The 24,430-nt window shown below is 40.4% G+C and overlaps 1 protein-coding gene across 1 annotated transcript in view; it reads left to right on the forward strand.

Moving 5' to 3' along the window:
* The window catches only part of megf6 (multiple EGF like domains 6), a 37,933-nt gene that overhangs the window by 7,823 nt on the left and 5,680 nt on the right, over window positions 1-24,430 (forward strand). The window contains 23 exon segments of the mRNA XM_057351129.1: window positions 380-502; window positions 2,078-2,200; window positions 3,336-3,461; window positions 3,559-3,681; window positions 4,572-4,694; window positions 4,846-4,983; window positions 5,066-5,188; window positions 5,353-5,475; window positions 5,732-5,959; window positions 6,175-6,306; window positions 6,859-6,987; window positions 7,366-7,494; window positions 7,724-7,858; window positions 8,369-8,503; window positions 9,176-9,301; window positions 10,184-10,312; window positions 11,048-11,176; window positions 18,985-19,113; window positions 19,973-20,101; window positions 21,291-21,419; window positions 22,866-22,997; window positions 23,185-23,313; window positions 23,818-23,946. Of these exon segments, the coding sequence (XP_057207112.1) occupies window positions 380-502; window positions 2,078-2,200; window positions 3,336-3,461; window positions 3,559-3,681; window positions 4,572-4,694; window positions 4,846-4,983; window positions 5,066-5,188; window positions 5,353-5,475; window positions 5,732-5,959; window positions 6,175-6,306; window positions 6,859-6,987; window positions 7,366-7,494; window positions 7,724-7,858; window positions 8,369-8,503; window positions 9,176-9,301; window positions 10,184-10,312; window positions 11,048-11,176; window positions 18,985-19,113; window positions 19,973-20,101; window positions 21,291-21,419; window positions 22,866-22,997; window positions 23,185-23,313; window positions 23,818-23,946 (3,051 nt within the window).

Here is a 24,430-nt window from a genome sequence, read left to right on the forward strand (position 1 = left end):
TGAAGGTCAATGCTGTGTCACATGGCTCCAAAAGAGCTCATACTACAAAATGAGAGAAATGTCTGTGTATGTACATGCTTGTTTTAATGAGGGCAGTTGTGTATGTGACATCATAAGAGTGAGATGCCAGTGATGCTGTGTTGCCTTAGAAACCAAGTGTGGGTGTGGCCTGGGTGTTTTTCTTTGGCGACCCATCCTTGGTTTCTGAGGCTTTACAGAAACACACATTATCAATACAAACGCACGCACAAACTTTAGGGTTATTTTTTACCTAGAAATGTCAGAAGATTATTCTTTTTTAAATACTGTATTGTGTTTATAAATAAAAGATTTAAATAAAATGCATTAATGATATTTAATTCTCTCTCTCTCTCTGCAGATAAAAATGAATGTGCGTACAATAATGGAGGATGTGAAGGCTCATGCTGTAACACAATTGGTAGTTATTACTGCCGCTGTCCTGATGGCAGTAAACTAGGGCCTGATGGGAAGTCCTGTCAAGGTAAAGACAATTTAGCTTTTGTTCAATTTAGCTTATCATCAGAGTGACTCTCTCATAACCAAGGCTTGATAAAGAAGCCGAAAGTATAAACCATTTAGTGCTTTAAACGGTCTTAATGTAGACTTGTGGATGGAGAAGGTTTGTAGTTTTACATCTGTTCCAAGATCAACTGTTAGTGTGGGAAATACGATCTAAACTGTTGTCCCATGTCCTGCTGAACTAAAATGGCACAGGTGAGGAAACTCTTAAAAATAAAGGTGCTTAAAAGGTTTTTTACAGCGATGCCATAGAAGAACCATTTTTGGTTCCAGAAAGAGAACGAACCATTTAGTCAAAGGTTCTTTAAAGAACCATCTCTTTCCAACCTTTTTTCGCCACAAAGAACCTTTTGTGAGACAGAAAGGTTCTTTGGTTGTTGAAGGTTCTTTATGGAACCATTTTGACAAAAAAGGTTCTTCTACGGCATCGTGAAGCACCTTCATTTTTAAGAGTGTGAAAGCAAGTAGTAAATTGTATGTTGTTAATGAATATAAATAGAGATTCCTTTCGAGTACTGTTGCTTATATTGTTTTGTAGATTTTAATATTATATTTAAATGCGTCTGTGACATTTTTACACTAATCAAAGAGAAATCTGAAATAGGATTCAGTTCCAAATTGACCGTCAGTTGTCTTTCATATAATTCATTGTGGTCAAAGAGGTTCATTATCACTAGCAACATTCAAAAATCCAGTCAAAGGACTGTCTTTTATTGTTATTATGTTATTATTATAAATTGATTGAATCAAGTTGATAAAGTTTGATTTTTAAAAAAGTACATTTTGGACAGTTCTGTGTCAAGGCAGAAAAGACATTAAAAGACATCACATGCACATATACACACACAAGTATACAAATCCAATGTGTTTAGCAGATGTTGTATAAACTCTAAATTCCCATGAATGAAAGATCAGCAGCTCCATAAAAGCTGTACTGTAGATTCTAAAATGAAAAACTAGTTTATAAAGCATTGTGAATTGTTTTTTGAAAGTCTTTTTTATCAACAAAGGATTCAATGATTTATTGAAAGATTTACAGTAAGAAAATGCCATTTTCCTCCCACCTCGATTGTGTAGATGTTACTTTTGTCTGGACACAGATCTTGTTCTTGTTCCGTTGTCCTGAGAGCTAATTTTGAATCCCTGACAATTTAAATTTATGAGGGTACATCAAATAAAAACAAGGAAACAACAATGACATCATTTGTGTGAGTTAACAGATAAAGAATCAGATGATGTCATGTCCAGCACATGTCCAGGTCAAGTTTAGCAACTGAAGTGGTATTTTATTGTTCATTACCTGTGTTCCCACAAAGTTTAATTGGGGTTATGTAAGCATCCTCTCTTAAAATGTTTCCTTTTTTCTTTCTCATCCACTTCTTTGAAAGCTAGACCTTCATTAACTTTGCTTCATGTCAACTTTATTTTGCTATTCTCTCTGTACTATTTGAACAAATATATGCATCTTATTTTCCATTTGAGGCACGTCATGGCTTATTTATTGCTTTATTTATTTTGTGTATGTCTTCATAAACAGATATAGATGAGTGTGAGGAACTAAATGGAGGCTGTCAGCAGATGTGTGTGAACACACTCGGCTCGTACCATTGCGAGTGCAGTGAGGGATTTCGCATACACGCAGACGCTCGCACATGCATAGGTAAGATTGTTATTATACAAGCTGGTAACCCAATGGTTGCAGGCACAAACACTCCGGCTATACATGTGCTATTGTCACAGTGCGTAAAAAAGCATCCAATTAATGATTTAATGCGTGTAGCATTGTGATGCATTGTGTGAAGATCAACAGCAGGTTGCCTAACTCAGCAAACGGCTTTAAAACAGCTCGCTCAGCGCTGGCTCTGTTGCTCTCATCACCCTAAAACAGCCTCTGTCCTGTTTTACTTGTGTCTGGATGTGTCATCAAACTGCGACAGGCCTGGCTATGTCATCAGAGTGAGACCGGAGCGCTGACCTCCCCCCTGAGATTGCCATAAATCTGCCAAACCCCGACAGGACAAATGGAAACCTCATCAAGCACAGAAAAAGAACAAGACCTTTCCAAATCTCCCAATATATCCAAATTGGATTTTGATCCGGAGAAATAAATCAACGTTTTTTACATCCTTTCCAAAAGTAGAATCTGAGTTTGTCATCACGAGATCTTTTCAGTGAGTCATGTGACTACATCACTGCTGTTTAGCGTGGTGTCTGGGTCCGAATCTCACCGCCGTCAGTACAAGATTTGTTTTCTTGTGACGATGACTCCAGTGTGTTGTGTGCAGTGTTGGGCAAGTTACTCTGAAAAAGTAATTGATTACTAGTAACTAATTACATATTCAATAGTGTAATTTGATTACTTTACAAATGACTCTCTCCAACAAGTATTTAATTACTTATTACTAATTACCTTCTATCCTACATCAACCTTGATTTGTTAAGTGATTCAATGATAGTCATGAAACGGCTCTTTTCATTCATTCAAATAAATAATATTAATCTACATTAAGTATTTTTATTAACTGACCAAAGTATTACAAATGTGAGAATTATACATTAAAGCACAGATTTTAAAGTTAGACTTTGAATTTTGATGTCCATTCCTTGCACACACACACATATATTACACAAAGTATTTAGTTTAATTACATCAGAAGTAACTGTAATTAAATTACAGAAAAAATTAGAGTAATCCCTTACTTTACTTTTTCAAGGGAAAAGTAATTAAATTACAGTAACTAATTACTTAGTAACTAGTAACACCCAACACTGGTTGTGTGTGTGATGCTCTCCAGCGGTGAGCTCGTGCTCTGTGAAGAACGGTGGGTGTGAGCACAGGTGTGTTGACTTGGGGAATGAGCAGTACAGGTGTGAATGTCGCCGTGACTACCAGCTCAAGAGAGACGGCAAACACTGCGAATGTAAGTTCACACACAAGCACAATGTCTTTGGATTCATTTACTCTAGTAATTTTGTTATAGTTGTCATGTGAACACTGTGTGTGCTGTGCTGTCTCAGTGAAGGACTCCTGTCAGGAACGCAATGGTGGATGTTCTCAAATCTGCAGCAGTGTGAACAGACAGGCTCAGTGCAGCTGTACACCAGGATACAGACTGGCGACCGACCGCAAAACATGTGATGGTCAGTGCATATACACAGCTGCGGAGAATTTAAGAGACCATTGCTAATTTTCATTTAATCAGCATTTCTACGTGTACATGTATCGTGGCCATTCCAGTCTGTTGAATTTCAGCAAAATCAAACCTCAGGAGTGACATAAAGTCATCTTAATGACATAAAAGTCAACTTTTCCTATAATTACATGTACAAATATTACTGTTATCATGCTTAAAAGTGAGCATGAACTTGTTTTCTTTGCAGTATTTGAGGTCTGAAGCATACAGAGCATCTTTTCTGTTATTTTCACCCGTTTCTCTAGTCTTCATTTTCTGCAGATAAATGCAAATAAAAACAACATTTTTATTTCAAATTTGGAAGAAATATTGTTAGTAGTTCACAGAATGAAACTAACCTAAATATACTGTACCTATAAATTGTAAATTCAGAAAAGAAAAACATTTGGAAATGGTCTCACGGCTGTATGTTTATGAAACCAACCCTTGCTCATTTATGCTGCATTTGACCAATATGTTTTATCCAGAGTGGAGGGGGGAGTACAAAATAAAAATGATGTCATCATATATTTGCCCTTTTGTTATTTAAAACCTGCATATGACACTTTCTTATGTGCGAGACAAAAGAAGATATTTGGAGAAATGTGGTTGTGTTTCCATATAATGGAAGTCAGTGGGGTCTAGTGTTGTTTGGTGACCAACATTCTTCAAAAGTTCTTCATTTGTGTTCTGTGATAGAAAGAAGGTCATACAGGTTTGGAATGACATGATAAGGGTGAATAAATGATGGAAGCATTTTCATTTTTGGATTATGTCCTTGCAGTCACACTATAGTAATAGTGAGTTTAACACTGGTGTATTCTAATATTGTCATTGTCCGATTCTGTGCTCTCTCAGACATAGATGAGTGTGTATCCGGTCAGGCTAAATGCGCTCACGGCTGTGTTAACGTGCCGGGGTCGTTCAGATGCGTGTGTAATCCTGGATTCGAGCTGGGTGCTGATGGGAAGCAGTGCTACCGTAAGTACAAACACGCAAGAGGAATATTGACAATATAAACTTCAATATAATTCGCTCGTTTTGTAATTTAATAGTAAAAATCTAAAACTTTATCTGAAATTGTATGAATGTAAAACAGTTGTTTTATATAATGGAACGATGTCTCCTGCAGGAATAGAAATGGAGATTGTGAACGGCTGTGATAAAAATAACGGGGGGTGCTCGCATCACTGTGAACACACCACCAGCGGCCCCCTGTGCTCCTGTAACCAGGGTTACCAGCTTGCTGAGGACCTCCAAACATGCATAGGTATGAAGACCCACCTGATGAACTAAACTGATTTTGTTTTCTTGTAAAGAAGATGAAATGCTTGTGTGCGTGTCGTCCACAGACACTGATGAGTGTGCCAGCTGGGACGCATGCTGTAGTCAACACTGTACGAATTACCCAGCAGGCTATGAGTGCAGCTGTGAACCTGGATACACACTCAGTCCCAGCGGCTGCACGTGTGATGGTGTGTGTGTTTGCTTTATGGTCATTTTCTGTTTTTTTATATTCTCCAAAGCATAGTGTCCAATTTTAGACGTTTCATCCATGTGTTCTTAAAAAGAGCATTTTGCATTTGAGTGTCTGCAGCGAAACATTAAAGTTGTGAACTGGTGTACTCATTCTGTCTAGACATCGATGAGTGTGTGTCCGAAACGTCGGGATGTTCCCAGTACTGCGTGAACTCTCTGGGCTCTTTTGAGTGTTTCTGTCAGGTGGGCTTCAGACTGGACTATGACCAGAGATCCTGCTTACGTGAGTACAAGAACCAGACCACGACCTTTTGTGACTGCCCTAACCGGCAAAGATTGTTAATATTAAAAAGGTAATCTAAGACAAAAAGAAAAGAGTCAAAGAAAAGTAATCTAAAACAAAACACAGTAAGAAGAGTTCAGATGCAAAGTGCCGTTTGAAATGTTTGACATTTTGACCCAAATGTCTTATATCGCTCTATTTCTTTCTGTATGTATCATTTCTCAGACCTTGAGTGCTTGTCTTTGTATGTCTGCAGCTCTCTATAGGAGTGTTCTGGATGAGGAAGATGACGATGTGGTGGGTGATGAAGATTCAGAGCAGGATGTGCTTCGTTTGCCGGACCTGTTGTTGCGTCGTCCCCCTCAGCTGCTTCATTACACCGCTGCTTTAAGATGACCTTATGATGATGACACACACGACTTCCACTCGACACACACACACAGCCGAGAACAGAGGGAGGAACTGAACGCCATCAGCAAGACTAGTGAGAGAAACTCTCATGCCTACAAACCAAGTCACCTGTGGATTTGACAAGGGCTTGTGTCACGTCCTATTGCTGGGGTGAACCCGGACTGGACGCCTGCAGCGGCGGACCCGGACGATGAACCCAGCAGGCATCCAGTCCGGGTTCGCCCCAGCAATAGGACGTGACAGCTTGTCTCATTCATGAAAAATATATAATTTCTGAGTGTGTTTCAGTGTGTGAGGATGGCTTGTTCGGTGAAGACTGCAGTTTGACCTGTGAGGACTGCGCAAATAGAGGCATGTGCTCGGTGGAGAACGATCACTGCATGTGTCCGGCCGGCTGGACTGGGATCATCTGCAATGAATGTGAGTGTTTTATCACTGACCTCTGACCGGCGTTGATGTCTTAACCTAAAATACACCAAAGTGTATTTGTCACACAAAGTGGAACAAAAAGTCCCAAAAATGGTGCATAAAAACGCATGACATATTTTAAAACAGAAAAATTGTGAAATAGTGTGAAACACTTTTCTTCTTTGAAAATCGTATCTAAATAATACTTCTGTTCATTCAGATGTTACCACAGCAAGCACATTTTTGTATCTCCAGAACATGTTAAGGAGTGCATCTGTGCAAGAGTTCATTGCCTAATGAGATACAGATGGCTCCTTTTCTCTGTTCCTCTGTTTTTTCTTCTTTCATCTACCTGATGTACAGCTCTCCAATATAGTCTGCTGCTGTAATTAAGCTTACTTACAGAAATCCCATCATGCCCCACGGTGAAGCAGATCCATGACTTTTATCTATCCTAAACTCAGCAGAACATACAGTCTACTACAGACTTGTACCTTGTTGTAGAAAGTTAATTTGTGACACATCTATGCATTCTCTCTCTCTCTCTCTCTCTCGCTCTCTTAGCGTGTGCTGAGGGGACATACGGTGTGGGATGCAACAGTCTGTGTGTGTGTAAGAACGGAGGCCACTGTGATCCAGTGACAGGGAAGTGTGTGTGTCCTCCAGGGGTCCAGGGTCTACATTGTGAAAACGGTACATGCTTTTTCTTTCTTATTTTGTCAATGTTTAGTATTTTGCAGAACATCTTAATCCATTTGGATCTTTATGATCAACCACTTTGGTTTCTACATTTCTTTGCCAGAAAGAATCTGCTAAATTAATTCATGTAGATGTAAATTTAAGTTGCAGTTCCCTTAGAGCTCCCGGGGTTAAACGCCTTGCGCCACAGTGGAGCGTCTCCTCATCACGTCATTCATCATCATCATTTCTTTTCTCTCCATATTTTTGAACTTCCTCTCAGATTAAAGTTTTTCGTAGATAACTGTATCTTGAAGACAATGATGTAATGTGGTGTGTGAAACTGTAGCTGAACATGTTGAACTCCTATCAAGCGTTGTGTGATGTCTCCAGGTTGTCTTCAGGGTTTTTATGGGAAGTTCTGTCGGAGGAGGTGTAACTGTCCCAATAATGGACACTGTCACCGTCTGTATGGGGGATGTCTTTGCGCCCCTGGCCTTTATGGCAAATTCTGCCATCTACGTAAGTGTACACAACCCCATTCAACTTTGAACTAAGACAAAATTTCAGCATTAGATACAAAAACAGTGTATACAACTTAGCAAAACTTTTTTGAATGTCTGAGGTGAGCAAAAATACAATACAGGCAGCTCACTATGCTATGAGAAACATACATAACTCAGAACTGTAATTTGTTAGGACATAAATGTGTAGTGAGGATATATAGTAAGATTGTGTTTCTCTCCATTAGCCTGTCCGAAGTGGACCTACGGTCCAGGTTGCTCGGAGGAATGCGAATGCCATCAGAAAAACGCGTTCTCTTGCGATCCTCAAAACGGCACATGTACTTGTAAACCTGGTTACCACGGCAACCAGTGCCAGACAGGTACACCATCATCTACAGTCTTTTTTAAGCTGTTGTCAAGCCGAATTTATCGCGATACCACTAAATCCTATTGTAATCGAGTTGTCTGCGATATGCAATGTGTCGATATTTGTTTTAATGCGTAGCTTGTCCTTGAAGCACGGCTCTGGGATCAGTAGGAAATGCTGCTCGATCTAATAGCAGTGCGAGTTTGAGTCGCTTATAATGTGCATTTGAAAAAGCAACACCCGTCAAACATGATCATTATAAATATACTTTATTATCATAAAAATACCTGATGAGGCTTCAGTAACAGTGATAAAAACACATGTCCATAGGCATTTTCCTAGATTCTAGACCGTGTTAAGGTCTTCTTCTGCGGTGCGTATTTGGAGTTTCCGCACGAGTGCGCCCTCTGGCTTTCGGATGCAGCAGCATTTTCCCGTACTTCACTCAAAAGCTGTGCATAAATCACGTGATATTTGTCGACGGTTTATCGTGACCGCTCTACAATCTAATGCTTCTTTGCAGAATGTGAGGAGGGTGTTTACGGTGATGGTTTCCGTGAACGATGTAACTGCTCTTTTGGTGAGTCATGTGACCCTAAAACTGGAGAGTGTCAGAAGAGATGCCCTCCTGGAGACCATGGAGAGAAATGCCTGATGGGTAGGAAATGCCAGTTTAACCCGACAAACACAGAGAAAAATAGCTTTGGATTGCCCTCTAGTGGTTGTCATATGTCAGTACAGGCTACAGTACTAGTTTTTCTAATGTGTACAGAATGAACTCTGACAAATCTATCACTCTTCAAAATAAGAAGTAGATGTACTTAAATACTGACAGATGAAATCAAACTGACAGCTGTGAGTGGCAGTAATTTCACTACCCAGAATGTCAGTCATTTCACCTCAGTAGCTTTCTATTACAGACAGAAAGTCATGGCGTAAATGTTTTATGCAGCTATTACAATGAAATCTGTTCTATTGTGAAAATGATATATTAGCACACATTATGGGTGTGTTTATAAATGCGTTTCCCTTCTGTTCACTAAGAACTTTGGAAACATGCAGGGGTTTCGACATGTTTTAATAACATTTCTAAAGTGTCTGTTTTAGTTATAAGTCTTAATGCCTTAAACAGATCTTAGTTTATTCTCGATGTTAAAACCGGCTCTTTTATCCAACCCTCAGAGGGAATTCTGGGCAATTGAAGGGAGGTTTATGGAGATTAGACTACAGTAGTTTTCTTTCTTTTGGGTGGGAAAAGAATTTAGACAGTGCCAGTGTAAACCAAATCTCTTTCTGTCTTTTCCTCTCACTCACATTCACCCTTTCACAGAGTGTGAAGCCGGTCAGTACGGTATGAACTGTGAGGAGACATGTGACTGTGGAGGAAAGTCGTGCGACCCCCGGACGGGAGCGTGCCGGTGTCCTGCGGGAAGAACAGGTCCAGCTTGTGAGACAGGTGTGATTTTAGGTGGAGCTTTGGGAAAGCGACAACACAACTATTCGTACAAAATCTTTTTGTTGTCACATCCTGTCGGAGTGCCCTTTCCTATTAAATACATTTTAGTTTCCTAATGAAAGAAGTTTTTATGTTTTCACAATGACCTTTTTGTAAAAATATGTAAGGGATAATGTACAGGCAGCCGGTTGTTATCGCGAAAGTAGCTCCGACAGTGTGATCAGGACCAGACGCGAAGCGGACGGTCTTGTATCACACTGAAGGGGCTAATTTCGCGACAACAACCGGCTGCCTGTACATTATCCCGCTTATTACACGGCTACTTGCCACATGAGAAAAAAACTGGACAAAAAATATGAATTTGAAACATTTTATTAGCTTATTAATGGTTTATTTTGAAAGCGTAAACCTTCCGCGAAAAGATATAGTCACAAGTGTTTTAGATATAGTCACAAGATGGCGCCAGACGGTAACCTTTGTTGGAGCGGAGGGATATTAAACATACAAGTAGTACCGGTCATGTGTTATTAGTTTTGAGCGGTTATTATTTGAAAAGAACAACCCTTGGAATGTCGCGACTGGCCAATCAGAATCAAGCATTCAAATGAGCCGTGTAATAATATCATATAAAATGTTGTAAAATATGTTTTTTTAAATATACGAGCAAATACCTTTAGATAATATTTTTGTCATGTAATGAAAATATAAGCACTTGGTTCCGATATATGGAAATATTATTTCATTATATTTGATTCTATATTGTAAATATCTTGTTTAGCAGTGATTTATTAGTTTATCTAAAGTTGGTCAATTAAAAGTGTCAAATACACTAAAGTAAGAACTACACAGTACTGTTGTCTAAAATGTTTTCTGCCATCCCAGCATGCCCTTCAGGCTCCTTTGGTTCAGGCTGTATGTTCCGCTGTTCCTGTCACTCTGGATCTACCTGTGATCCAGTAACAGGAGAGTGTAAATGTCCACCTGGTTACTCTGGTCATAACTGCTCTGCAGGTGTGTATTTGATTCTTAATTTGTGTCCATTTGGCTTTGTGTGTATGTATGTGCGATCAATTCACATTCATAGCACACTTTTACCATTTAGTTGGTGAGGTAGGTTTTTGGGGTGCAGGATGTGCCACTGTGTGCCAGTGTGACAGTAATGCAGTAACATGTGACGCCAGCAGTGGGCGCTGTGTGTGTGAGCCTGTATGCACAGGAGAACAGTGTCACATGAGTATGACCATCACACCTGTCCTCGTACTGTCTGTTTTGTTTACCTGCTTACTTTATTTCTTTCTCATAGTTTTGCCCTCTTTATTTGTATTGATGATCCGTGTGAAAGGCCAAGCGTATTCAGTTAAGGAATAGATTTTCAAAAATATGTAAATGCTGCCACCTTGTGGCAATATAGTACAACTACACATAGAGTTGGTAGAGCTCAGCACAGCTTCTGTTAAATGAATAGTTCATCTAAAAATAATTATTTATTCACCGTCATGTCATTCGAATCCTGTATGACTTTGCAGAACGCAAAAGTAGATATTCTGAGAAATGTCTCAGTGGTTTTGTGTCCATACAATGGAAGTCAATGGGGTTTGGTTATCAGCGTTCTCCAAAATATCTTCTTTTGTGTTCTGCAAAAGAGAAAAAAGTCATACCGGTTTGGAATGACCCGAGAGTGAGTAAATAAATGTTCATTTACACTTTAATGTCAACAACCAATTTTCCCATGATGCCTCGTTTCAGAGTGTCCCGAAGGCTGGTATGGAGCAGAGTGTATTAGCGTATGCGATTGTGAAAATGGAGCCAGTTGTGACCATGTCAGTGGGGCTTGTACCTGTTCCCCTGGCTGGATGGGAACTCGCTGTGAAAAGAGTGAGTGAACGCGGTCACACACACATTTACAGACACCATAATCATAATCCCAGAGGCAGATACACATGCATTTAAACTACTCGCCTGCTTCCCTGCATGAGTCTGATGGAACCAGATAAGCAGAACTATTGTTTATCTAGATGCATGTTACTTCATATTTTCCTGTTCAACTCTTTCTATTTCCAAAAGGAATGTTTCATACCCCTAATGCACCGGGGCCTCTTCTTCACCAGAGAAACAGGAAGTCTCAATCCGTTTGAGAAGGCAGCCACCCATCATACAATCTCAAGTGTGTGTCTGTGTGTAAAATGGAATGCTTGTGAGTGAAACGCTCACTCATCACACCCACTCAGGCAACATCAAAATGTTTGTTTTGTGTGTCCTGACAGACATCGGTGCACTTAAGGAAACTCAAATCTTGTGTTCCAAACAAGTTGACGTTACTGTCCTATATGACCTTCAGCTACATAATCACATCTGCGTTTCAGTGGTCAGTCTACAAATCTACAGCCACTAACTAACACACACACACCCTGCTGGATCCATGACAGCACGCTCTCCTTAATGAGACAGCCACATCCAGCTGAAGCAGTTTATGAGCAAACCACAATGCACAGACATACACACGGAGTGCCAAACATAGTCCTGTCAGAGTTAAAAACTCACTCGCACATATAGGATCAGGCACTTTACTGCATGCTAGTGTTCAAAATATTCGTGCGTTTTAAGGTAAAGAAAAGTATACAGCAAATTATAGAGAGGAAACAGACAGATTTTGGGGACTGATGTGTTGTTATTTGCGGCACATGCTAAAGGTGTTTTAAAGGTCCAGTGTGTAATTAATTTATTGACAGAAATGCATTATCATACACATAACTGTCTTCAGAGGTGTATAAAGACCTAACGTAATGAAGTGTTATGTTTTTGTAACCTTAGAATGAGCTATTTCTATCTACATACACCGCGGGTCCCCCTACATGGAATTCACCATGGCTGTGTCCGAAATCGCCCACTATACCCTCATTCACTATTCCCTACATTAGTTCACTAATATAGTCCACTTTAAGGAGCGGGTGAAAACGAGGGAGTAAATTCGGCCACTCTGGAAATGCTGCGGGCGCCATCTTCTGCCGAGACGCGGGAATTCATTCAGCGCGAGCGTCACAATAGATGGCTAGCAGCTAGCCGTGAGTGTACATCGGTTGTACGCTCGTTATTATGATGCATTATGGGATTTTATGAGTGCACTCAATAATGTCCACTATGAATTCGGACACCACTAAAAATGGATGTCCCCTCAAATAGTGCACGATAGGGTATAGGGGGCTATTTCGGACACAGCCCACGTTGTTTCTACAGTAGCCCTAAACGGACAAACAGCTCTACAGAGCGCGTTTCGTAAATACCACAGCTTTTAAAACCTCTACCGTTTTACCACAGCTAAAACCTCTTTCTATACCACCAATGTGAGCAATGCACCTAACACTCGGCAGCTTTTCAAGACATTTAACTCTCTTCTTTGCCCCCCCCCTCCCCCGCCCACTTCATCTTTGACTGCGGAGGACTTTGCTGTATTTTTCACTGAGAAAACATCATCCATCAGCAAACAATTCTCAGCACCTCAGACCTCGGTACACACTACCCTCACTTCAAACATTGAACTCTCCTCTTTCGCCCCACTGACTGACACTGAAGTCACCAGACTTCTCTCCAGCCACCCCACCACCTGTCCCCTTGACCCAATCCCCTCCCATCTCCTTCAGGCCACATCCAGCACACTCACCCCTGCACTCACACACATCATCAACACCTCCCTGCTCACCGGCACTTTTCCATCCACATTCAAACAGGCCCAGGTCACACCCCTACTGAAGAAACCCACATTGGACCCCTCTACTACCGACAGTTACAGACCTGTCACTCTCCTCCCATTTATTGCAAAAACACGTGAAAGGGCAGTTTTCCTACCTATCCCAGAACAAACTACTGGATGACAAGCAGTCTGGCTTCAAAACAAACCACTCCACTGAGACTGCACTGCTATCGGTCAGAGAAGCACTGCGGCTAGCCAAGGTGGAATCTAAATCCTCGGTCCTGATTCTGCTAGACCTATCTGCAGCGTTTGACACTGTCAATCACCAGATACTGCTAGCAACCCTGTCATCTCTAGGAATCTCAGGCACTCCTCTCCGCTGGTTCAAATCCTACCTCTCCGGCAGATCCTTCATGGTGTCATGGAGGGGCTCACTGTCCACTGCTCACCACATGATCACTGGGGTCCCTCACGGATCGGTGCTTGGACCGCTGCTTTTTTCCATCTACACGACATCCTTGGGACCCATCATACGGGCACACGGCTTCTCCTATCACTGTTATGCTGACGACACCCAGATCTCGTTTCACCCAGACGATACCACTGTAGCAGCTCTCATTACAGCCTGCCTAGAAGACATCTCAGCTTGGATGAAAGAGCATCACCTCCAGCTGAACCCTCGTGTTTCCGGCACACCCCACGGTGCAACACGATCTCACCATCCAACTTGGCAATACCACAATCACTCCTTCCAAAACAGCCAGGAACCTCGGAGTCATATTTGATGAACAGCTGTCCTTCAATGATCACATTGCAACGACAACGCGGTCATGCCGATATGCCTTATTCAACATTAGAAAGGTTAGACCCTATCTCACTGAGCATGCGGCACAACTCCTTGTCCAGGCCCTGGTAATCTCAAGGTTGGACTACTGCAGTGCTCTCCTTGCTGGTCTTCCTGCAAAGGCTATCAAACAGCTCCAGCTGGTTCAGAACGCAGCAGCACGCCTCGTCTTCCAACAGCCCAAAAGGGCTCATGTGACGGCCCTTTTCATCTCTCTCCACTGGCTACCGGTTGAAGCCCGTATCAGATTCAAGTCACTAATGCTTGCCTATAGGACTATCACTGGACCTGCACCGGCATACTTTCACACCCTCCTACACTCCATCAAGATCCCTGCGTTCAGCAAACCAGCAGCGTCTTGTATTGCCTTCTCATAAGGGCAGTAAATCGCTTTCCCGCTCATTGTCCTTCACAACTCCTTCCTGGTGGAACATTCTTCCTAACTCGGTCCGGTCAACCACATCTCTCACAACATCCAAAAACTACTTAAAACCCATCTCTTCTATGAATACTTGACAGAGAGAGAAAAAACACTAACCCTCTCTCTTTCTCTCAACAGGTATTGTTCTGGCTTTTGTTGAAACTAGTAACTTTGTATTAGCACCTATTGTATTATTGCTCCTGTATGACATATCGCTTATTGCTCCCTGAACTCTTTGTAAGTCGCTTTGGATAAAAGCGTCTGCTAAATGACTAAATGTAAATGTAAATGTTAATACGAAAACGTGACGACATCTTAGCCCTGTGTCATAGTGCTTCAAAAGAGAGGGGTGGAGTGAGCCGTTGGTTGCAATTCACAACCTCACCACTAGATGCCTCTAAATTCCATACACTGGACCTTTAACTTTGGTGATCAGACATTTTATTTGGCGATAAAATATTTTCTACATTTTTTTTGATAAAGATATCGGCACACCTGAATAACGTCCATTTTTCACACATCTATCAAAACCGATCTGTCCATAAGGGAGCAGAAAGCTATCATTCATTCCATAATTACAGCCAACAGAACGGCAGGGGGAAAAGAGTAAAACCTCTCCAAAATCAACAGAAAAGACTTGAAGATCTGGATGAAACAGAACCAGGTCTTAAGGGGCCTCGACGTGTAGCAAATCCACAGTCATCGATTTAGCTGCACAAAAGCACATTGTTTTGGTTCACAGTGGCCATTTACATTCACAGATTTCATCTTTAATAAATCAGCCTGTGACTTCAGAGATCAGGCCCTGTGATGTGTTGGGATGTTTTCAACTCAGTAGTTCGTCTGGATGTAGACGCTCATGTTCCATAGTCTCTGATGTCTCTCCTGCTTCTTATCCATATAAACCCGCTGAATAATGCAGACACAAACGCACGTGGCTCTGCGGGACTCATGAGCTATCATCGCCCTCCATCTCTGAGGGCCTCAGCCGTGAAACACATTTTACCGGCTGCACTCGATCACGGCCATCCGCTGCCGGTACACGCACACGCGTGCTTTACAAGATCTTATCTGACGAATATAAGACAGATCTGTGGCGATCGTGCACGTCTGCGAGCCATATGCGCTGAGTGTCTGTCTACAGCTGTGTTCATACAGAGAGACTACAGTTTTCATACACGCGTGTGTGTGTACAGTATGGGTGTTAAAGTCAGCCAGTGTCTGTATGCTCAGTGGGTTTTTATTAGATGTCCAACAGTAAGTGACATTTTTGTAAAAAAAGTGACCCTGTCTGTGAAATCCAGGCTAAAATTGCATAATCAAATCATGACACGGGGAGCACCAAAGTAATTCAAATGACAAAAAAAAGATCATGTTTATGTGTTTCAGCAGTAACAACATAAACAAACTTTAAGTGGCCCAAACTTAACTTCCGGAAGATCTCCGCAACACTGTAAAAATGATTCTGTGTCGTAGTAGATTTCATGAAAATATTTGAGTAAACTTAACGTAATACAATTGTGTTCTTGTTTTTTAAACCAACATTGAAGTTAAAATTATAGAAAAAATCTATTGAGTGAATTCAACTTCCCACTTAAACTTGTATAAAGGATCTTTACTTATAATTATTTTGTGGTGGGACTGCATTAATTATTTTAGTTAATTTCACTAACTGAGCAGTTCATTTAGAGTTCCCAGCATGCTTTGCATGCGACAGCATGAAGAGAGTCACTTTTGTGAAAAAGTGATATTTTATGTGCTTTACAATAAAATGAAAGACTTGATAGAGTTTATTGTTCAGTTGTCTTTAAGATTTAGAAGAGATTCTGTTTGTATTTGTCGTAGTTACCATCGTTCAGAAGAGTGGCGCTTGAGCTCATGATGTGTGTTTTTTCACTCAGTGGATAGTATTGCTGCTAATGCCGGTACTGAGACAACTCTCAGCTTACTCTTACATCATATATGTTGTAAATAATAATAAATGTTAAACTGTAGTTTAAAAAGATCAAGAAGTTAACTCCAATGCTCAAATTAGTATTTATAAGTTTATCATGTGTGGTGCTTAAATAATTTAGGTAATTTTACTTGATTTATTCATGGAATATTGCGTTAAAAATACACTTTCAAGTACTAAAAATATGTTGTCTTATATTGTGTCCATAATTATAAATATAATATGTAAATATCCGTGTCATTTTTTACAGTGAAAGAATCAATAACTGTTTTAATTGAATTCAATACAATTGATATACAATAAAATGTTAATAAAAACATATAAAAATGTGTTCTATTATAACCAAACACAGACCGGAAGTTAACTTCGGGCCAGGCGCGTGCGGCCGATGAAACGCTCTTGATCTTGAGATCAAAAAGCGCACTTGTTTGCACTTTTTGCACTTTCATCTTTTTTGGGGCCTTTGCGCATTTAATTGTTGTGAGATTTATGCCAATGTCTGTGTACGGATCTTTGCTTCATTTGCAGGCATTTATAAAATGATACTTAAACTTACTGACTAAGCTTTATTATTTTGAATAAAAAATACAAAATAATTTGGCTTCCTAAACATTGAATTTAATCTTTGACATGGCCTTACTCAGTCAATATTAAACATATCAAGTTTATGTTCACAGAATGTTCTTTATGTATAAAGATTTTATAGAAAACAGTAAATAAAATAAAACTTCAGCTGGGTTTTTTACAGACCTGATTACATACAATTCTAAACTTAGTGAAAAACTAGAGACGTTTTTTTTACCACAAATCATTTAGCTCTCTTCAGACTATTTCTTATAAATCAACAATAAATAAAATGAACTTAAAGAACTTTAAATGAGCAACTCTGAATCAATTTCTTAATTTTGGGTAACGGCTCCTTTAAATAATTCCTGTTCTGGGTGTATTTTTGTACCTGGGCTATGAACCTGTGGGCTCAGCAGTTTCTCCAGTTTCCTTCAAATGTCTCTGTGTTTCCTCACACACTTTGATGTGGTGAGGTTGTGCCACACATGTGGAGAATGAGATCACGCAATTAATGCTGATGAGAGCAATTCAGACGCAGCATTCAGGAGGTAATGAGACATGAAAAACAGATAGAGGGATAGAGAGAGAGAGAGAGAGAGAGAGAGAGAGTACTGTAAGCAGAAGATCTTATACGTCCACATGGATTCTAGTAAAACAGTGACCTAATTATGTTTAAATCAAAATCCTGACATCCTGTGGCTGTTTGATGGCTATCTATAGCATGAATTTTCGATGATGTATAGCTCATTACAACCAGGGCTGGGAAGGTTACTTTTCAAATGTTTTTCGCTACAGATTACAAAATACATGCTTTAAAAAGAAATCTGTAACGTATTTCGTTAGATTACACACATTTTGTAACTTAATCTAAATACTTTAGAATACTTTGGAATACTTAGTTACATAAATCAAAGGGATCACCAAACAGAGAACTTGGCTTTCCTCTGCATATTTTTTAAAACAGCAGCAGTTTTACTGGTTTCCCTCGTTGGACATTATAGTCCGAGGAAATATAAGTGTATGTCTCACAATTCTAGGAAAAGAAGTCAGAATTGCAAGTTTAAAACTCACAATTGTGAGGAAAAAGCCAGAGTCAGTGTGACAAAAGTCGCAATTACCTTAAAAATCACTTAAACAAAAGGCTGTGCGATATTGAGGGGAAATGCGATATGCGATAGCATGCTAAATAATGCGATATTCGATACGATATTTCTTTTTCTAAAATCAATTTAAATTGTATTAAAATATATTAAAGAAATGATATAACCAACCATATATTTCACATTATTTTAGGAAAAAGAAAGCATCACTACAACTTCTGAAAGTGAACAGCCATGTTTTACTGTTGCATTAAACAAATCTGACATTTTGTAAATAAACAAAAATAAATAAAACAAATTTAGCTTCGCGGCGCGGATTGTTGATTGACTTGCGCCAGAGCACGCGCACGCTATCATGCACACGCACGCATATCCCAACTAACATCCAAGTGCCAGAAAGACACTATACTTTTCGCATCGACCTAAAACTTTGACCATACATAACTTTCCGAAGAATTAAATAGCTCATTTATCGCAAACCATCGCGATATGCACATGTGCGATATTTCGATAATTTCGATATATTGCACAGCCCTACAAGACACACAAAAACTATCACAAAACATGAAAACAGTGGTTGATCATTCAGGTAACGACAGACAATACAGATTCAAAGGTATGTACATGTTTTAATGTGGCAATCGGTCTAAATTCTGGCAGTTTGTCTTCTGGAGTAGTCTATTTGTAAATTTTTATTGTGTGAAATAGCCTATTCAGGACAACTTCTTACTGGATAACTTCTTTTGAGAAAATTATTCAAACTTTGCATATCCGGCAAGGGTATGAAATTTATGGGCATAACTGTAGTTTGGGATGCTTTTGCAGATTGTCAGAGAATCACAGATTGCTGTTAACATGAATTGCCTGTTACAGTTTATATTAATGTCTAAATGAAAAAAATAACATAAAAATTCCAAGTAATCACTTTGGTAATCTTAAATACTTTTAGGATGTAACTGTAATTTGATTACCACCCATTTAAAAGTAACTGTAATGAAATGCAGTTACTCAAATTTTGTATTTGAAATCCGTAACTAAGTATTTCGTTACTCCCCAGCCCTGATTATAACACACACACACCGCTGACTCAAATCTCCTCTTCTCCGTAGGATGTCCTGTTGGCTTTTACGGGCAGGACTGCGCGCAGATGTGCCAGTGCGGGAACAATGCCCATTGCCACCACATCACAGGCGCCTGCCGCTGCACCCCCGGCTGGGCACCGCCGCAATGCATCCTGGGTAAGCCGCCCACATCATTAAAATGGGGTGTGATGGAGGCTCATCTCCGGCTGAACGCCGCATCCTCGCACCAAAATAACTCGACAATCTCTCAAATGAGCTCACCCAAACACAGACCTCGCGAGACATTTATCACACACACCCGCTGCAGGTTTTAAATGTGGGGCTGTGAGAGGGGGAATGCCCCCGGCGGTCTGTGTCGGGTTATATATATAAATGCATCTCTGTTTTTAATTGCCGTTGAATGCTTTTTAAAACCTTCATCTGTGTAAGTTTGTGTTTAGCCCACTGTGCATGGATGCTTTTAAGGGGAATTTCGTGTGTGAGTCTTTTTTATAGGGGAAAGATGCTTTTTAGAGAGAGTTTTGTGGCACGTCGGTTTAGTACCATCCGTCTTCTCATGCGATCTCTCGTCAGTAGTTTAATAGATCAGGGGCCCAATAAAGATCTCTCTCTCTCTCTTTCGCTCTCTCTCTTTTTAATGAAGTGAGGTTTGTGTTAAAGATCAGTCTCTGTGAAGTCTTATTTTTACGTTCGGTTTTCCCATGACATGTTTAGCGTAATCTTGAATGCGATGAAATCTCTCTCTGGAGTTGAGTGATGTTATGAGGTATTTGTGTGGCCCCTGGCATAACACAACATTGTCCTGTTTTCGAAGTTGTAAATCATTGTGGTGTCTGGTTTGAATCGATACATCTCTGATGGGAAATACTTCGCCAGCCTGCTTAGACTTTTGTAAAGAGGTCAATCCACAATGTCTTGAACACAAAACGTACATTAAAAACAGCTCGTCCTTTATTCATTGGATTGGGGTCGTATTGACAAAAATAAGTTGGAATATGTTTTTATTGTGTTGCAGCATGCCCAGCGGGTACATTTGGTCAGAACTGCAGTCAGTCATGTGACTGCCACAATGGAGGGTCATGTGACCCAGTCAGCGGCCAGTGCAGATGCACATCGGGGTGGACTGGAACCAACTGCCAAAAGGGTAAGTGAAAAAATACAGATGTGTTTTCACATTCATCAAAAAAATGATTTTCAAGGTCTCAAATTAAATATACAGGTACTGTATATGGCCAATGCACAAACTCCTAGTATGTTTTGACGTATTCTTTATATACGTGTAGTAGGTATACTATATCAAGGTTCAAGGATAGACGGTTTCAGCGGCAACAACATAAACAAACGTTAGGTGCCCAAACTTAACTTCTGGTAGACCTCTGCAACTGTTAAGTAGTTTATTACTTTATTAGTTCATTTAATTTAATACAATGAATAAAACATTCATATGATTTAATTATAAAATAAATTGTTATATTATAACCCAACACAGACCGGAGGTTAACTTCGGACCAGTTACCTAAAATCAAGTCAGTTCAAGTCAAGTGTAATTGTGTAAACAGTATTTTTCTAAGAAGTACATAAAAAGTAAAGTACTTTCTGGTTTTTTTTTTGGTTTAAACAAAGTATACTTATACTGTAGCACGCTCGAATAAACTTCTTTTTTGTAACACCGTGTCTACACCGGACGCTTGTTCTAATGGGATTGTCGTGCCGCGCCGCATCCAGTGTGGATACCATTTAAATGATAATCATTCTATGGTGATGGCTGTAAGCAGGTGTGTTTGTGTCACCATGGTACATCCTGTCATCACAAAACAAGCCTGTGTGTGTGTGTGTGTGTGTGTGTGTGTGTGTGTGTGTGTGTGTGTGTGTGAGCCTGGCCGGACAGGATGCACCTGTGACGAATCACACACCAAACTGACACTCACTACACACATTCCAGATCTTTATATATTCATATTTAATGTATGTAAAGAATATTAAATACAAAATATGGTATTTAAATATGATATCATTTTCTGTTATGCATGTTTTTCAATACTGTACCTATATAGACTGTTCTCTTTACTATCTCCATCCTCCTCACACACACACGCAATCACTCAGTGTGCATGGTGCTTTATTTGGCCGAAGTTAGTAAGATGTAAGTGATTATGGTGATTTATAGTGAGGAGTTTGTAAGCACTGATAGCCACGATTCACATGTCACCACACAAATTACTGTGTTTTGTCTCCATTACATGCTGGAATGTTCACATGGGTTACTGCTGGCCGCTCTCTCTCTGTGTGTGTTTCAACCCATCTGTTTTCTGTCTCTGTTTCTGTATGGATAGCCTGTGCACCTGGCTGGCACGGTAGAAACTGTGAGCAAAGATGCATCTGTCCGGTGGGCGTGGCCTGTGATCATGTGACTGGCAGATGTGGCTGTCCAGCAGGGTACACGGGGAACAGCTGTGAGACGAGTAAGAAATCTCTCCGTCTTAAATGACATCAGTAGAGTTGAATGGTGAACGAGGTATGAAATAAGGAAATCTAACCTCTAGAAAGTATCTTAGAAGTGGGATAACTACGATTCACTTTGGAGCTTACTCGTCTTAAAATACTGCCTCTGTAGGTAGCTCACTAGGTGACATCTGTGTTTTCTACCATCTATCCCATTATACACCCATTCATCTAACCATCTTATTTAATGTGACGGGTACAATCACTAACATCCGTTATCAATTTACAATTAAGGTTTAATGCCATTCATCATGCTGGAATATGCTGAAACAGCCCTACACACACACACACACACACACACACACACTTCCTTTTATTACACTTCCCCACATGTTTTTTCACAACAGTAGAGTTCTGCTCCCCAGCCCTCTTTCAACGCCCCCCGCCCTCTTTCTCTCGTTCTCTGTGGATGTGAGACATCTGATAAAGGTTAGCGCTGAGCTGCCAACTCAAACAGCAGGCTTTGTTTTTGTCTGTGTGAGGATAAGAACACACACACACACACACACACACATGCCGTAGACATGGCTAACGACAACCGTCTAAGTACTTTCTTTAGTCTGGAGTCTGAGCTTATCTCTTATACATGCCACTGGAGTTAAAGGGACAGTTCACCCAAAAATATAAATTCTCTCATCATTTACTCACCCTTGAGTTGTTCCAAATCTGTACAAATTTCTTTTTTTTCCGAAGATATTTGGAAGAATGCTTGAAACCAAACCGTTCTTGGTCACCCTTGACTACCATAGTAGGAAAAATGACAATGGTAGTCAAAAGTGCCCCAGAACTGTTTGCGTTCCTACAGAACAAAGAAATGTATAAAGTTCTGTTGAACACAAAATAAGATATTTCGAAGAATTTTGTACACATTTGGAACAAATTGAGGGTGAGTAAATAAAGACAGAATTTTGATTTTTGGGTGAACTGTTCCTTTAACTGTTCCACGCACACGAACCTCTCATAGACACAGTATAGACATACTGTCATGGTATTTACTGCATTAAATATTACAGATAAATATTATACCCTAAACCTAATCTTCACACAAACCTGTGGACGCAAGGCATGTGTGTGCCTTTCGAATTATGTGGAGAACTTTAGATGTCCTTATAAGCCATTTTTGAGGTGTTTCACGGCAATGTGAAGAATTAAAAACTGGCCCTCATACAATTCCAGATAGATGCAAATCTGTTTTCTCTCAGTTACTTTAGACGTTCGTGAAAGCGTATGCATGTTTGAATGGTGATAAATGAAACGTCTAGCCTCCCCGTATCATATCTACTTCCTGTCCGAGACCTGTGGCTGTTCAGGAGTACTGTATATAAACATGCCTTGAAATGTCTATGGAAAACTCACGCACACGTAAAAATCATCTGTATTTGCATCTCATTATTTTTCTGTCTCAGCGTGTCCTCGAGGCAGATTTGGCGTGAACTGTTCTCAAGAGTGCGCTTGTTCTGGAGACCAGCAGAGCTGTCACCACGTCACTGGGAGATGCACCTGTCTACCTGGTTACTATGGCAACCGCTGTCTCCTCAGTAAGGCCATTTCAGCAAAGTCTTGATTAATGCATTTTCATTTTGATTTACTGTACTGATCTAACAATGTAAACATGTCAAAATCAGCTGTTGCTTTCAGTATTTGAGAAGTACTCTGATTTATGTGATTTCATTTTTGAGTTTGAAGAATGCCACATTTAAATGAGTCCTGAAACACATTAAACAGGATGTCGAGAGGGCACCTATGGACCCTACTGTAAAAAAAGATGCAGATGTGCCAATGGAGGCCGATGTGACTTTAGGACTGGATCTTGTGTCTGCCAACCAGGATACCTGGGACCCACCTGTAGCACCAGTAAGAACTAAATTAACCCGTCAGAGCCCATGTTAACAGCTTTGTTACTTCATAGGCCATTCACACAGGATATACAGTATTCTTGAATTGAATCTGTGCTATATGTCCAAATGCATCAGATGGACGTCTTTGTCCATTGCATTACAAGTAGCTCAGCTTTTTAAATACGCATCTAGTCATTTAATTAGGCCTTTGATGTTCAAAACCTGTATGACTTCTGTGGAACATAAAAGAAGATATTTTGAGAAATGTCTCTGTGGATCGTGTCCATACAATGGAAATCAAAGGGGCCAGTGTTGTTTAGTTTCCAGCTTTCTTCAAAATATCTTCCTTTTTGTTCTGCACAAGAAAGAAAATCATACAGGTTTGGAATGGCATGAGGGTAAGTAAATGATGACAGACTTTTCATTTCTTTAAGACTACTGTGTTCTTTTCAGTCGACTGTGGTCTATAATTGCACTTAAGAACATGTCATGTGTTTGACTTGACATTATTGTGTCTCAGGGTGTCCTGCAGAACGGTACGGGAGAGACTGCGCTCAGGTGTGTTCATGCGGTGAAGCAGGACAGTGCCACCCAGTGACTGGGAGGTGTAACTGCGCCCCTGGTAGAACAGGAAAATATTGTGAACAAGGTAGATCATCATCTCTTTCTATTACTGTCTATTCTTACTCTATTTCCCCTTTTCATTTGCTCGTCTCTCCTATGTTGCCAACTTTTCTTCCAGTCTTTCTGGAGTTGGAACTATAAGAGTTCTGATGAGTTCATAAGCAAAACAACGCCCCAAAATTCAGTCTGCCCTCTTCCCAATCCTCTCCCAGGGCTTCTTTACAATATTAAGTTAACAAATCGTTGTTTCCTGTGTGAGGGAATTTGATCGCAGCGCCCATTTTCCTGAAGAACAGAAGCGAGCGATCAGATTGCTAATCTTCGCGTTCCATCACTCATCAGTGGGAATGGAACGGGACTTTCCAGGAGGGATTTTCTTCGCAACGCCGGCGCGGGGCGGCTCACATTCGCCGACGGACGTGCCGCTGCTTACGTCCCCCATGTTTAATGTTTACAGATAGCTAAAAGTGGCAGGTTCTCTGTGTTCCGTGTCGGCAGAGCTGGCGGGG

This window comes from Triplophysa rosa, linkage group LG14 (assembly GCF_024868665.1).
Source record: "Triplophysa rosa linkage group LG14, Trosa_1v2, whole genome shotgun sequence".
Lineage (NCBI taxonomy): Eukaryota > Metazoa > Chordata > Actinopteri > Cypriniformes > Nemacheilidae > Triplophysa > Triplophysa rosa.